Raw genomic sequence first — 14,524 nt, 5'->3', positions numbered from 1 at the left:
CCATCTCATTATCTAAAATGTTCTGTTATAATCTGTAATAATTAAAACAACTTTTTTAAAATGTTATGAAACTAAGACTTTTCTATCTGACATTCTGTTCCCAGAATGGGCAGCTAGTTTTTGAAGAGAAGTTCACTAGCTAGACATCAGTACAATAGCAATATTATTCTGCACTAGTATTATAAGAGCAAGCCTGCTGCAAAATATAGGGCTACCAGATTTTGGCTGCAAAAATTACAACTGATCACTGGATGGCAAAAGAAGACACAACAGTCCTTGCTGTTTCTTAATGGCTTCTTTGAATTGTAGCTACCAAGAACTGGTAGCCTTAGCAAAATGGCTAGTAGAGATTGTCAAGGCTATATCATGTTATGGAAATCTTTGAGTTTGGGTAATCTATCTGCAATGTGACATGTAACTGGCTTTGGGCAGAGCAACAGTCTCCCTGCAAGGCCAGTTATACTGCTTAAGTATTGCTGGATATAGTGCTTTCTATGAAATTATAGATGTCACTAGAGTAGATAGTCATAAACCTTCCTTTTTAAAAACCAGCTTCAGGCAGTTTACCAGCTGAGGCTTTACCTAGAAAAAGCAGTCCTCCAACAAATAAAACACCTGCTTAGGATTAGTCTAGATGAGTCAGTATTATCAATTCTATTGGGTGGCTTTTTTAGACTATGTGGGAACCTAAGTTAGTACAGAACAAGGCAGCAAAATTACTTCTAAGTTCTGCATATTTACTTCTTCTTAAATGGACCCTGGTTCACATATCATTCTAAAGTGTGGTACATTTGGCTATTGTTTTATGGAATAAACATCAACTGTTGTATTCATAACATGCTTGTAGTCATAAACTATGATGTATTTTTAAAATGACTAGATTTACGTAATATATTTAACCAAATCAAAGAAACAACATTAAGGTTTAGCACTTTTTGTGAGCATAGCCTTATTTTATGCTATTTGGGTTAGCTGCTAAATGATTCTTGGCATAAGATTTCAGTAGACGCTATGATGATGTCACATGCATGACATCACACAAATTATATCATTTGTCAGCATGACAGATATAGCTTTCCCCCCTTCTTCACTTGTTTGCCCCCTGCAGAGGTATCCATGATACATGCAGATGAAAGAACTTGAAATCAAAGAGACGCTTTTAAAAAGGTCATTTTTAAAAATGTATATGTATATTAAATAGATGGGTTCTATTTTTAGGGATGACCTTTTTGATGGTAGATTGATAGACAACCTTGAAACCACTGAAAATGATCTTGGAAGTGAAGAGGGAATGGCAGTGAAGAAGAAAGCCAAGGGGCTGATGTTTAAAATTGCCTCCAGAAGTAAGTGCACTGTCAGAGAACTTGCGTTTATTGTGTTTATTGGTGGGCATGGAGAAATAATAACTACTGTTAGGAGCAAATCATCATGCTGTGCATATTGTAATATATTATGAGCCTAAGTGGAAAACATAAATCTATTTCCTTAATTACATTGCTCCAGACAATTTGGAAAATTCCTATAATTCTTAGTTCAGCCAAGAGTCTTGATTGTTGAAAACTCAGGGAATTTCTAGATGAGAGTAAGCTGGAAAAACCTATGTAAGTAATGTCAAATGTGTTCTGTATAACTTCTCAATTTGCTACTTTTCAAGATATAGGAAAAGATAGTGTTTTTGTTATGTTGACTTACAACTCTCTCTTCCTTGCTTTATGGTAAATTTCTTAGACTTAGATAGTAAATTTTAATACAGCCATGACCAACCCATACTATCTGAAAAGTGCAATTTCACTTACATATAGGTCAATGGGGTTTTTGTGGCTACTGTCTTTTACACTTTCTACACTCTTGCTCTTCCTTTTTTTTACCCCTTTTTATTTGATGTACTTTATTAATACTAAGGATTCAAACTTTAAAACCTAGGTTTAGTGCGGGGGTAGGGAACCTTGGCTCTTTTATGCCTTGTGGACTTCAGTATCCAGAATTCCTGAACCAGCCATGCTGACTCAGGAATCCTGGGAGTTGGTCCACAAGTCATAAAAGAGCCAGGGTTCCCTACCCCTGGTTTAGTGTAAGTGGGAATGTAAGTTGCAGTGTCCACCCTCTTCACAAAAGGAAGAGATCAGAAAGGCTGATCCAGCCAAAGCCAAATGGTAGATATCCCCTATCCTCTCTGATACTGTGTGGTTGTATTTAAGACTTCTAGTGTTGGGTACAAAGAACAGTCATCCTATTGATAGCATAGGCTGTCCTACTCCACAATGTAGCTTTGCACAAACCCCAAAAAATGCATTCCATGCTCATATTTGTGGGTCAAGTGGGAATCAGTAGCTTGTGTTTAAATATACATCTGTACCTGCCAAGGTTCAGCTAATTGATTTGTTTTTGGCCCCAGGATACAGGACTGTGGATGCCTTACTCCAACGCATGTTTGAATCAGAGATAGCTCCAGAAGAAGAAGGCCCTTCTCTTGATGAGATCTTAAATCTGTCCCCAGACGAGATGTATCCAGGGAACCCAGCTTTTGACCGGGTTGCATAACATGGAGAACGAGTGGAAATAACTGGAATCTTTTTGAAGCAAGTCTCCTATTTTAATTGTTCTCTAGCTCACTAGGTACCAGCTTTAAGCCATCACCGCTCCCTTCTGTTACTTGCAACTGAAAGATTATTGGTGCTGTGTTCAAGTTCTTCCCTCCAATGAATCAAGTACTCAAAGCTTTAATATATACAGTATATAATAGATGAAATGCAGTATTTCTTATAAATGGAAAGCATATTGGATATGCTCAAAATACTTTGAATTCTCCTACATGCTTAACATATTGCTTGGATATGTAATATTGAAAGTTATATTACTGAATGCAGCTCTGTTCACTACAATCCGGGGTGGGGATCCAATGCTACTATTATTCCTCATTCATCCACCTCCATCGAAAGTTGTGGTGGGCTAACCCTTTGCCTTTACTTAACACTGTAGACCTTATCTCTTTTCTGAAAGCAGGGTGCATGGATGCACTTGACTGATGAAAGTGGATCCATGTCTGGATTACTTTACCATGGTCAGTTTAAATATAGTAGTATCTGAGTCCTAAATATCAAGCACTCATTCACATAGTTAAGGGGCTGATTCTGCCTCACTGGTCCTGCTCTTTCCATTCTCTGATGTATAGTGTTGTTTCTTACATTTCATCCATCCAGAGATGGAAATAAAAAAAAGGGAAGTGACTTGATCAGATTTTTTTTAAGCAGATCAGTCTTGAACTTTCCACAGTATCTGAATGTTACAGTGTAATTCCTGATTCAAATTGTGTACAGTATCAAATTTTAAATATATGAAAAGATTAAATGTTAGGTTGAAAAATAAGTATTTGTATGCTTGACTTTAAAAGAATCAGATTGGGGTGGAAATTAAATGGAGATACTTAAGATATGTTCAAATGAACTAAATGAGTCATTATTTTTTGCATAGAGTTGAAGTATAAGCCATTTTAAGAATGATTCAATTGAAAGTTGGGATATAATGATATCTATTGTCAGGAATGTTTCTGGCCTTCTGCATCTGAAGTTTCTGGGTATAGTACTTATTGGAAAGTAGTTTATCACATTACTGTATGTGTTGTACTGTACTCTATGTTCTGGGAGAGGGAGAAGTAATTAGCGATTTAATGGCTGAGAAAGAAATTCCAAATAAATTCTTTATACAAGAAGCTCCAGAGTCTGAGGTTGAGCTCAGCTCTGAGATCAGAATGGAACTAAATTTGCCGCTCTTCAAAATTCAGATCTGGTGTTCTTCAAAAATGGCTTCAAGAAAAAGAATCTACCAGTGACTCTGTATGAGGGATGACTCACACCCTGGACGGTATCTCTTTACTCTCCTACCATCCGGTAGGAGATATAGGAATATAGCCAGCCGTACCAACAGGCTGAAAAATAGCTTTTATCCGTGGGCTGTTAGGCTTTTAAATGGGACATAATCTTATGCAGAATTGACTTGGGAGGCCGGTGTGTGGTGGTTGGTTCACATGGTGTGGTAGGATGGAGGGTTGTTGTCACTGTGTGTTGGGGGGAGAGAGCACGGGGGGGGGAGGCTCAGCTAATCTCAAAGTACACATGTTGTACTTTGACAATAAAGGTTTATTATGAGAGAGAGAGAAGGAACTGTTGGCTTAAACCCACTTCTCTCTTTTCACCTAGATGGAACAGCTTTTAAGATGTTGGAAATAATTCTAGAAGCCATACTCTGCATGCTTTCTCTAGAATGAAGCTCATTTCCATTCTAGAAAATCCTTGCCAATTATTTATTTATTTATTGATGGGATTTATATCCCGCCCTATCTCCCGAAGGACTCAGGGCGGCTAACAACCAAACATATAAGTACAGAAATTAAGATAAAAATAAAATTAAAATCATCTGTGCAATATATTAAAATTAAAAACTAAAAATAAATTAAAAATTCTAAATATAATTAATTAAAATGCCTGTCAGTCCAGGTCAGCCTGGTGGAAAAGGAGTGTTTTGAGGCCGTGGCGAAATGATTGGAGATTTTGGGCCATCCGAAGCTCAGAGGGGAACTGATTCCATAGGGCCCTCCCCCTGGGGGTCGCCAGCCGACATTGCCTAGCTGACGGTACCCTGAGGAGGCCTTCTCTGTGTGAGCGTACTGGGTGATGGGAATTTGTTCCCGGCAGCAGATGGTCCTGCAAGTATCCTGGGCCTAAGCCATGTAGGGCTTTAAAGGTAAGTACCAGCACCTTAAATCTAATTAGAGGGAAACAATTTTAATCTAAACAGTTACTGATTTGAGCAAATCAAGTCTTTCTTCCCCATCGCTAGTTTGGGGGTTTGCCCTCAACTGATGTATTCTATACCCCTCCATATAGCAATGTACTGTCAGATGTTTTAGATCAGGGGTGTCAAACTACCAGCCCGTGGGCCGGACACGTCATGTGGAAGTCACGCCCGCCCCATTGCCGGCAATGGCAAAACTCCCGATACGTTGCATGTCGTGTGACATAACAAGTCTGACATGTTTTAGATGAACTACTTTCACCTCAAGTCATTGTTTGCTTGCTGACGGAAGCTTTTAAAACTACGCAGTGGATAATAGTTTGTTCCCCTGCTATAATTCTCAAAATCTTGATTTTTTTCCCTTCAGCTTATAAGTATACAGATATTTATCACTTTAACTGCAGTTGGGACCATCAACTATCACTAAACAACACGTGCTTAGTGACCATCTTATGTCAGTTGCAGCTGTGGTTAGATAAATCTTCCAGTCAATAAGCTCAAGGTCACATGACGACAGCTTGCCAACTTCATCGATTTAGCTTCTCAGAAGCCACTGTGAAGGTTGCAAATGGCAATCATGTGACCACACGGACACAGTCACAAGTTGAAAGGCCAGTTGTAAATCTCCTTTTCAGCACTATCTTAAGTTCAGAAAGTTGCTGAATGAACAATCAATAAGCGAGGACTACCTGTCTATTACTGAACCTCTTAAAACATACAAGATACATACATATTTTTGTTTGGAGGTTTGGGTGGGCTTAGTTTGCTGTCTGAGATAGCAATGGCAAAGGGACCAGCGGTAGTGTTTTTACTTTTGGGAATAAGGAATTGTGATAAAAGGGTATGGTTGTAACTATAAGACAGTTTGGTTTTGGCTTTTATATATTTATATAAGAAACTGTCCGGTGACTACAATGCCCATCATAGTCTTATTGGAAACCTACTATAGTAGAAGAGCTTCAAATATAGGAAACTTGATCCATGATCAGTACTTAATAGCTAAGTACTAGCTTTAATTACAATATAATTGTACTTTTAACTCAAGATATGGTGTCAATATTACATTTGTCTATTACACTTGATGCCTTCTGTTATTTACTATTATTCTATTCTTTTACCTGAAAAATTAAAATGAATGGATTTGACCGGACAATTTTCCTTTGAAAGCACATTTTATTGTTTATAATATACCCATAGGAAAAAAAATACCAGAGCATTTAGATATTTAGATGTGAGTTCCACAAATGCCGATTTCCTCATCCATCTCAATATTTGTTCTCAAGCTTCGGATCTCCATGTCAATTTTTTTTCTCAAGCGGTCCACTCCCTCTTCCCTATTTTTCTTCTGTCCAGTTCCAAAAAGAGGGTTCATCTCCCATGTCAATATTTTTGAGGTGTTAACAAATGGAAGCTGTTTGTGAAATCAAATCATTAACAGTGCACTATTTAAACACCAGCAGTGCAGTGCCAACCTTTGTAAGTCAAGCCAAAATTAAACTGCCGCTTGACGAAACAAATTGAAACTTCATGAAGACTTGATCAAACAATCTTAAAACCTTTTATTTGATTCAAGAGTCCAGCATTTACTTCCGTGATCGTTTGTTTTCAACAAGCAATACCGCAAGCCTGTTACGCAGAGCTATTATTTTATTGGAGTAAGTTTTTAAAAATAAGTCTCTCAGTGATGTCCGTAAAGCTCCCAAAGAAGGCAAGTGGCTGCAGTCTTGTATGTTCAGCAAAGTGACAAAAAAATCAATCCAGACGTCTCCATTGGGCATCCTAAGGAAAAAGGGGGGGGAAAGTAAAAACTAAATCAACCTTCTGCAGATGTAGCCAGATGTTTCTCAGAACCAGCATCAAAAGTGGAAAGCTTTGTTAACTATTTTGGAAGATGGACTAGAGCTTTATCCAAAACAGGCTGTACAACAAATCTCAAATCAGATTTCCTACTGGTCAATACCAGCTCTGAGATTTTGTATCAACAATAAAACCTTTCAGTTTGTCTTCAGATTTTTTTTTTCTAGGTTTCAGAAACAGATACATTCTATACTTTCAGACTTCCATCCCTTTTTGTAATTTCAATGACATTCTGCATTGGATGGCTATAGAATATGATTTTTTTTAAAAAAAAAAACCCACTGTATTTCTAACCTTGAGACCTTTACATGAAAAATAAATGCCCCAATCAACTTTTTTGCATTTATTCCATTAATAACTTGTCATAACTTCAGCTATAATGCAATTAAAAATCCTAATAATGTTACTTTCTTTAAAGTATTTTTACAAGCGTAATCAGGTTTTATTAAAAGTGCCTTAAAGTCTCTGTAGAACAGTTTTTAATGTAACACAGAAATAATTATATATCTGGGGGATATAATATTAGTGGTATCTAAGGAACATATTTATATTTTGCACTGGCTGTCTCCGTTTATTGGAGAATATCCTTAGACCAAATTCACTCTTCATTTCAAAAATAAATTGCATATTCTTACACAAGATTTGAAGAATACAAATAAAAATTGTCCACATATCTTGTGTTTTCCAACTCTGATTATGACAAAGGTTGATAGCATCTTCTGTAACATGCAAGGAACAATTCTAAAGTAGAGAAAAGCTCTGGAACATTATTATTGAAATAAAGTAATTATGGACCAACCTCCTAAAGGTACCATCAGGTTTCCAGATTCCTTGCTCATTTTTTACTTTCATATATGTGCCAAATAACATGCAGTACACTGTTGCAGCAATTCCAAAATAATCAGTCTAAGAAATAAAAACATTATAAAAATATTTAGTTTTCAGTTGTTTAAAAATATCTGCTTTTAATCCCATCCTCCTACGAGTAGAATCCGATTGCAAACAGTCTCCTTTCCCAGCTTTATTCTTGATGCTCTTCTGGAATAGATTAGATTGAGCCAGGTTTCTGGGCCAAATCAAGCAGGGAGCTTCAAGCCTGAACAGGATCTGAATGCAGAATCTTAGATACATTGATAATCACACTATTAACTTCTGTGTAACAGGTGTACTAAAGAAAAATTAGTAACATCTGAATCAAAACTTATATCTCTGAATTAAATTTCCCTCCACGATCAACAAAGTCTGTAATTACTAGTAAAGGGCTACATAGCATAATATGAAAATCATACATGTAAGTCCATACCTGGTAATTCCATGGCTTGCCTGTAATCATTTCAATACACTGAAACCCAGATGTTTCACACTTTCCTATGAAAGCGGTTCCTTCAGGAAATAGGGTCATGTCTATGCTTTGGCCAAGGTCAATAATTGTCAGACCATGAGATGTACCATCAATATCACATGTGTCATTGTCCAAAAACCTTGTTTAAAAGCAATTAACAATGATTATTATTAAGCAATGCACCAGGTCAGATTAACAGGAAAAGATCTCAAACATTCACAAGTGAGATACTTGCCTTTCACCAAATATAAAGTTGTCAGGTTTAATGTCACCATGAATTATTCCACATTTGTGAAGCTCTTCTACCATGTGCAGGATTTTTATGGTGAAGTAGATAACCAGAGCTTGGGGCATCACCTTCTCTGTTAGTTTTTTGTATATATTTATGCTGTTCTACAGAGGAAACAGATGAGAAGCAGATGATCATGTGGACAAATGAATATGCCTGAAATCCTGCGTATAATGGATATAAAAAGTCTATACACCCCAGTTAAAATGCCAGGTTTTTGAGATGTAAAAAAAATCAGAACATCAGCTGTATGGTTATCAAATAGCAAATTCCACTTAGACCTTGGAGGAAAAAATGCACCTAGCTGGTTTACAAAATTATACCCTGCTAGAAAGATTTCACACATAAATTCGGCAAAACAATGCTTTCTACACAATTTTAATCTGGCCAAATATCTTCTGTTAAGGACAACTAATTCTACTTGCAAGTCGTAACACATTCATCTGCTGGGGGCGGGATCTAAAAGGTCAACATGGTTGCAATGCAGGTAAAAAAGGGGGTGGTCCTTCAATTGTGTGGTCACAGCTCCCTTTTCTTGACTTGTTTCTAACCCTTCCTGCCCCCCACCCAACAGATGTCTGTAACTACAACCCCATCTCACTTTCTAGTCTTTCAGACTGTGATGACATTTGTACAAGAATATACATACTGATCAAAGCCACATTTACCAGTAAAGTTCCATAACTGTAAAGCTCCCCTATTAGAATACTTCCATTTTGAAAGAAGTGAGCACCATAGAATTGGATGCAAAGGTGATGCATACTTGGCTTCAGCCTTTCAATCAGCTGAGCTGCTATATAGAATTCCCAGGGGCTTGCAGGTTTCTGTACCTATAAAAGACAATAAACAGTTCTGCTTTGCTTAAATGCACAGGAGCCACTAACCATATAGAATTTTTTTTAATGTTAATAGTTTAAACCAAATTCTGACATTTTCTATTGGCCATAACACTACCTGGAATTTGAAGGGCACTACAAAATATCAAGAGGATACACTGACTGCCTCTCCCAAACTATGTTAGAACATGTTTTTAAATCTATATAATTGTTGATCCAGAAATACACCAACCCCCACACTGCATAAAAAGTAGTGTGTGTCAATGCTATATAGTATGTTTCTAAGGTACATATAGAACATCTCTGGCTCTATAGATTAGATACAGTATGCAGGGTCATACATATCCAGCTTCTCCAGGCACCCATTTCCCCACTGCTAAATTCTAATCTGACATCAACTAAGCAATAGACAGGAGAGATTATGGGGATCAGAGATTCAAAAAAACATTGTTTTTACTGGTAAAGCAGATGGATTAATTAATTTTAAACAAGATTCTGGAAGTTAGAGTCAAATATACCTTCAGTATTACTTTCTGATTATTCTTACAATTGTCCATATCAAGGGCAGAAGCTTGATACACATGTGCAAAAGCTCCTTCTCCAAGTAAGCAATCAACGTGGAAGGATGTGGATGCTGAATGAGGACAAGGAAGAGATAAGCATGTAGAACAATCTTGGGATTATATAGCCCAAATTACCCATTTCCAATTAAATAGGGTTTGTCTAAAATCGATCTGCAATCGCAGCTCTAAAATTTTCAGTGAAAAACGAGTGCTGAAGCACATCAGACAGAAAAGCATGAAGTGCAGAAGCAGGATCCAACCATTGGCGAAGAATGGTCTTTTTTTCAAGATCACCAACAACTAGTGTTGACAAGTATGTTGCCTCTAATTCTGTAAATTCAGCCAAATACACATAGAGCTTATACCAGGGGTCGGCAACCTGAAGCAGCAAAAGAGCCACTCGGAACCGGTTCCGTCACACACAAAAAAGTGGGAGTGGCAAAATGTGTGCACGCATGCGTGCACGCACGCGCATAACAAGGCAAAACGTGCCCCAGCCCTGCCCCCGTCCACCTCTAGTATGAACGGTCGGGGGCGGGGGGGAGGTTGAGGACGTATGCTTGTCAGGTTTGAAAGCCTCCGTTTAAGTCTGTGCGTGTGCACAGACATAGGCTGACTCCTCGTCTCCTGCCCTTGCTGCCTCTCTTGTCTCTCTCTGCCACTTAAAGCCATCCTGCACTTAAAACCAGGCACCCTCCTACTTTTCCCTTTTCTCTCTCTCTGTGTTTGTGTGTGTGTGTGTGAGAGAGAGAGAGAGAGAGAGAGGAAAAGAGAGACCAAGTCCGTTGGTTTACCAGCGAGCCACCTCCTCTTTGTCTCCTGCCCTTGCTGCCTTTCCTGCAGCTCAATCCGAGGGTTGCCTCCGGCTTAACATCTTCTGAGACTTCACACACGCAACCACTTGCTCTTTCACACTCTGCCACCACCCAGCGAACGGGGCAACCAAGGTGGGAATCTCCCTGGTGTTCTGGTGCTCGCCTGCCTCCCCTCCCTCGCCGGCAAACTCCTGCCACCCCCACCTCTCCGCCAGGCAACACCCGCCTGCTCCCAGACGCCTTGTGAGTTGCCCTCCAGACTTGGTCAGCTCAGGAACGGCGCAAACCCACCGCCCCTCCCTCGGTCCCCTTTTCGCTGCAATCCTCCCCGCCATCGCTTCGGCACATGCCCAGCCCGCCCGGCAGTTGAGAGAAGGGGGCGGCAGAGGCTGGATGCCCCAAAAGCAAAGCAGCTGAAGGTAGTAGCTCTGCACGCCTCCTCCGCCCCATTCCCATTGAGAGAAAGCAGTGTGACCACACTGTAGCTCGGGGCTAAAAGTCATGGGCGCAGTGGGCAGACCGCTTACAGCAGTCTCTTGGGAGTCTCTTTCTCTCCACTGTGGTTTTGCGTGATGGAAATGGAAAGGATCAGGAGAGAATGCCTACAAAAATCAATTGCTTTTTTCTCTCCCCACCACCAGACCAGCGGGTGCAAAGACCTCACTGAAGGGAGGGCGGTTCCCCGGCGCGCCGGCCCGGAGGTGGATGAGGCTCAAGCCCCCCCACTGGACCCCCAAGGCAGCCCCGCTTCGGGATCAGCTCCTGCCCTGGATCGCTTGCACTGCGCCGATCCTCGGGAGCCCCGCAGTCGGCCGATGCCTGCGCCACATCCTGAGCCGCGCGCACCTGTCACCGCCCGGTGCTGCCAGCTTACTGGGGGGGAGAGACTCGCAAGCCAAGACAACCGCGGAGGGCCGTGCGAAGACGAGGAAGGAAACGGCCTTTCAGAGGATCCCGCCCGGCCCCCCCTCGGAGGCAACGGGCCCTTCCCAAGCCGAAGGAAGCCGAGCGTCTCCCGCAGCGCAGCTCCGAGCCGGGAGGCACCTGCACGGCGGCGGGTCTCCCTGGCGACGGGCGCTGGGTCGCAGCGCCGCCTTCAACCCGGGCGCCACCGGAGCCACCCAAGGCCTCCAAACTTCTGCCACCCCATTCTCAATGGGAATGGGGTGGTGGAGGTTTGGAGAGCTGCTACATTCGGCCACTTTTCTTTCGGGACCGAAAGAAAAGCAGCCAAAGGCAGCAGCTCTCCAAACCTCTGCCGCCCCATTCTCTCAATGGAGAGGCGGAGGCTTGCAGAGCGGCGGATCCAGCCTCTGCTGGTGGCGGAGGCTTGCAGAGCGGCGGATCCAGCCTCTGCCGGTGGTGGAGGCTTGCAGAGCGGCGGATCCAGCGTCTGCCAGCAGCGGAGGCTGGATCCGCCGCTCTGCAAGCCTCCGCTGCCCCATTCTCTCAATGGGGCGGTGGAGGCTTGCTTCAGCTGCTTTTCTTTCGGGGCATCCAGCCTTTGCTGCCCCCTTCTCTCAGCTGCCTGGCCCGAACGAAGCAGCAGCTCTGCAAGCCTCCTTCTCACCCCCTTCGTTCAGAATGGGGTGGCGGAGGCTTGCAGAGCTGCTGCTTCGTTCGGGCAAACCAGCTGAGAGAAGGAGACGGCCAAAAGGCGGGGACCAACAGGGGAAGCTTCTGAGACTCCCGGTGGGACCCCCCCGAGTCTAGCAGAGGTGGCATCGGAGCAGGGCAAGGGGAGACCTGCCAGGCAGGGAAAAGGCAGGCCCGGGGCACCCCAAGACTGGCTGCCCCCAACCGTGCAGTAGGTAGAAAAAGAGCCCACTCACCTTTCCAGTCCTCCCGTCTCTTCCTCCGCTGCTGCCCTTTGCAGTCCGAAGAAGCAAAGAAGTTTGTGGGTAGTCCCACAAACGGCTTGAGAAGTTCAACTAATCAATTCAAACTTCGGGAGGGTTTTTTTCCTTTGTGAGCATTTTGAATTGATTGATTGAACTTGTTTACTTCCACTTTTTTCACAACTGCACATGGCGGAGGAGGACTGGGAGCCGCAGGAGATGGCTTAAAGAGCCGCATGCGGCTCTGGAGCTGCGGGTTGCCGACCCGTGGCTTATACTATGAGAACAGAATGAGTGGGTTATCAATAGTTATCCTTCCCACAAAGGAGCACAATAGAATTTAATTCCTAATATTTCTTTAAGCATGTCAGTTGCCCTACAAACAACTGTATGTACTCAGCTTGCATGTAATGGAAAATCATATAAAGATCATGCAATAAAGTTAGACCCCTTCTTCTAACTTTTCCTCCCTCAAGTGGAAAAATGAATTGGAACATATTTCCATTTTAGCAGATTCTTCCCTTGGACTGATAGTTTAAGTAATTTCTAGTCAGTTTTTAAATGAGATGAAACTCTGGACTACTTTTATAGTTTATCAGTTCTCTAGAGTAATCTGCTGTCTTTTGCCTTCTATAATTTCCAACCACTATAGTCACTATACTCCATTGAAAAAAGAAAAAGTATCATTTTCAATTACATAATTTTCTTCTTTATATTTCACAATTTAAATTCTTTTGCTTTGGCAAGAATTTTTACCATTATTAAAACAAATTTTATCTTAGAATCATGGATGAACACAACCAAAACAGTTGGCATGTTGACGTAATGGTAATAAAACACTTCCATAAAACTGTATTGCTTTAATGAACAGAAATACAATGCATGGTCCCAGTTTCTCTTTTATACTGAAATATGCCCAATAAAACCATAAGTAAAACTTTTTTAAAGTTTCAAAGCTCTGAAAAGAGTAACACCAAACATGTAATGGGACCTACCTAATTTGACAACGGTTTTTGGTCTGACAACTGGAAGATTCGTTGCCCACTGGAAAGTATTGGGATAAGCACTTATTGGTTTTGACACCCTGGACAGAAGCTGGAAGATTAAACTCTCATCCCAAGGATTCTCAATGACTTTGTAAGAGAATAAAAATAGTCACGTTACGAACACGAATCGGGAACATACAAAAAAATCCTTAATGATAGGCATTATTAAAATTTAGAGAGCTAAACCAAAACAAGAGAAAACAGAAAAGAGTACCACCCTTCAGATATCTGAGTTTCAATTCCCAAAAAAATTCAGCAATGGCCATACTGATTTGGGAATTCTTTGGAGTTGTCCATACATCTGGAGAGGGACCAGACTGGAGACAACCAACATAAACTTCCAGAGCCAATGAAATACATATTCCTAGGTACTGAGATGCAAGAAGGCCCACTCCTTGCTAAGAAGCAAGAAATAATTATTTAAGTATTTTCTACCTTGATCTTTCCTCTCTAAAATATTTGAGATGACATGCAAATACAATATAGAAAGTCCTCAGTAAACAACCATATTCAACAACTGTTCTAAGTTACAATGGCATTGAACAAGTGATTCTTAATGACCAGATTTCAAAGTTCTGGCCATCCCAGCACCCCCATAGTCACATGATCGTAATCCAGGCAGTTGACAACTGGCCTGCACTTAAGAATGGTTACAGTGTCTCAGTTACTTGATCACCATTTGCAACCTTTCCTACTGGCTTTCCACAAGCCAAGTCAATGGGGAAGCCAGCAGGGAAGGATACATGTCGCTCTTGCAAATCACTTCCACTTCTGCCACTTTTTGTCCTTAGGAGCTTGGGTATGGAGTATGAGACCCGAATAATCACAAACTTTATAGCATGTATCTGCCTGGTTGCATTTATGCAGTGCCACAATAGCCACCTGCATACCCTCCCACCATTAGCAACAACCACTTGCAGGTCCTCCCACTCCTAGAAGTTGTGCTTTATGACCACATTGTTTAGCAATGAAAAATCCAGTCCCATTTACTTTTCTTAACCAAGGATTACTTGTACAAAACAATAATCTTAACAATTAAAAAAAAGAAAAACTTGGCTACTGCTAAATTTAAAAACAAGTCAAACAGTACTATAATTACTAGTAGAAACAGAGACGTTCCATTACTCAGTGGTCATTAAGTGAGTCA

At 41.1% G+C, this 14,524-nt stretch overlaps 2 protein-coding genes across 2 annotated transcripts in view; one reads left to right on the top strand and one right to left on the bottom strand.

Moving 5' to 3' along the window:
- LOC310633081 (two pore channel protein 1-like) overlaps nt 1-2,623 on the top strand; it is a gene marked incomplete at its 5' end in the record, with an annotated part of 32,790 nt that extends 30,167 nt beyond the window's left edge. Inside the window, 2 exons of the mRNA XM_083350694.1 lie at nt 1,219-1,343; nt 2,396-2,623. Of these exons, the coding sequence (XP_083206820.1) occupies nt 1,219-1,343; nt 2,396-2,541 (271 nt within the window). The 3' untranslated portion in view covers nt 2,542-2,623. The remainder of the gene's footprint in view (nt 1-1,218; nt 1,344-2,395) is intronic.
- A 3,333-nt stretch (nt 2,624-5,956) lies between these two features.
- The window catches only part of BUB1 (BUB1 mitotic checkpoint serine/threonine kinase), a gene marked incomplete at its 5' end in the record, with an annotated part of 45,968 nt that continues 37,400 nt past the window's right edge, over nt 5,957-14,524 (bottom strand). Inside the window, 7 exons of the mRNA XM_083350699.1 lie at nt 5,957-6,570; nt 7,448-7,554; nt 7,952-8,129; nt 8,226-8,383; nt 8,948-9,109; nt 9,634-9,749; nt 13,327-13,464. Coding sequence (XP_083206825.1) covers nt 6,375-6,570; nt 7,448-7,554; nt 7,952-8,129; nt 8,226-8,383; nt 8,948-9,109; nt 9,634-9,749; nt 13,327-13,464 — 1,055 coding nt within the window. The 3' untranslated portion in view covers nt 5,957-6,374. The remainder of the gene's footprint in view (nt 6,571-7,447; nt 7,555-7,951; nt 8,130-8,225; nt 8,384-8,947; nt 9,110-9,633; nt 9,750-13,326; nt 13,465-14,524) is intronic.

Source organism: Vipera ursinii (genome assembly GCF_947247035.1).
Source record: "Vipera ursinii genome assembly, chromosome: 1".
Classification (NCBI taxonomy): Eukaryota; Metazoa; Chordata; class Lepidosauria; order Squamata; family Viperidae; genus Vipera; species Vipera ursinii.
This window is presented reverse-complemented; position numbering and strand designations above follow the sequence as displayed.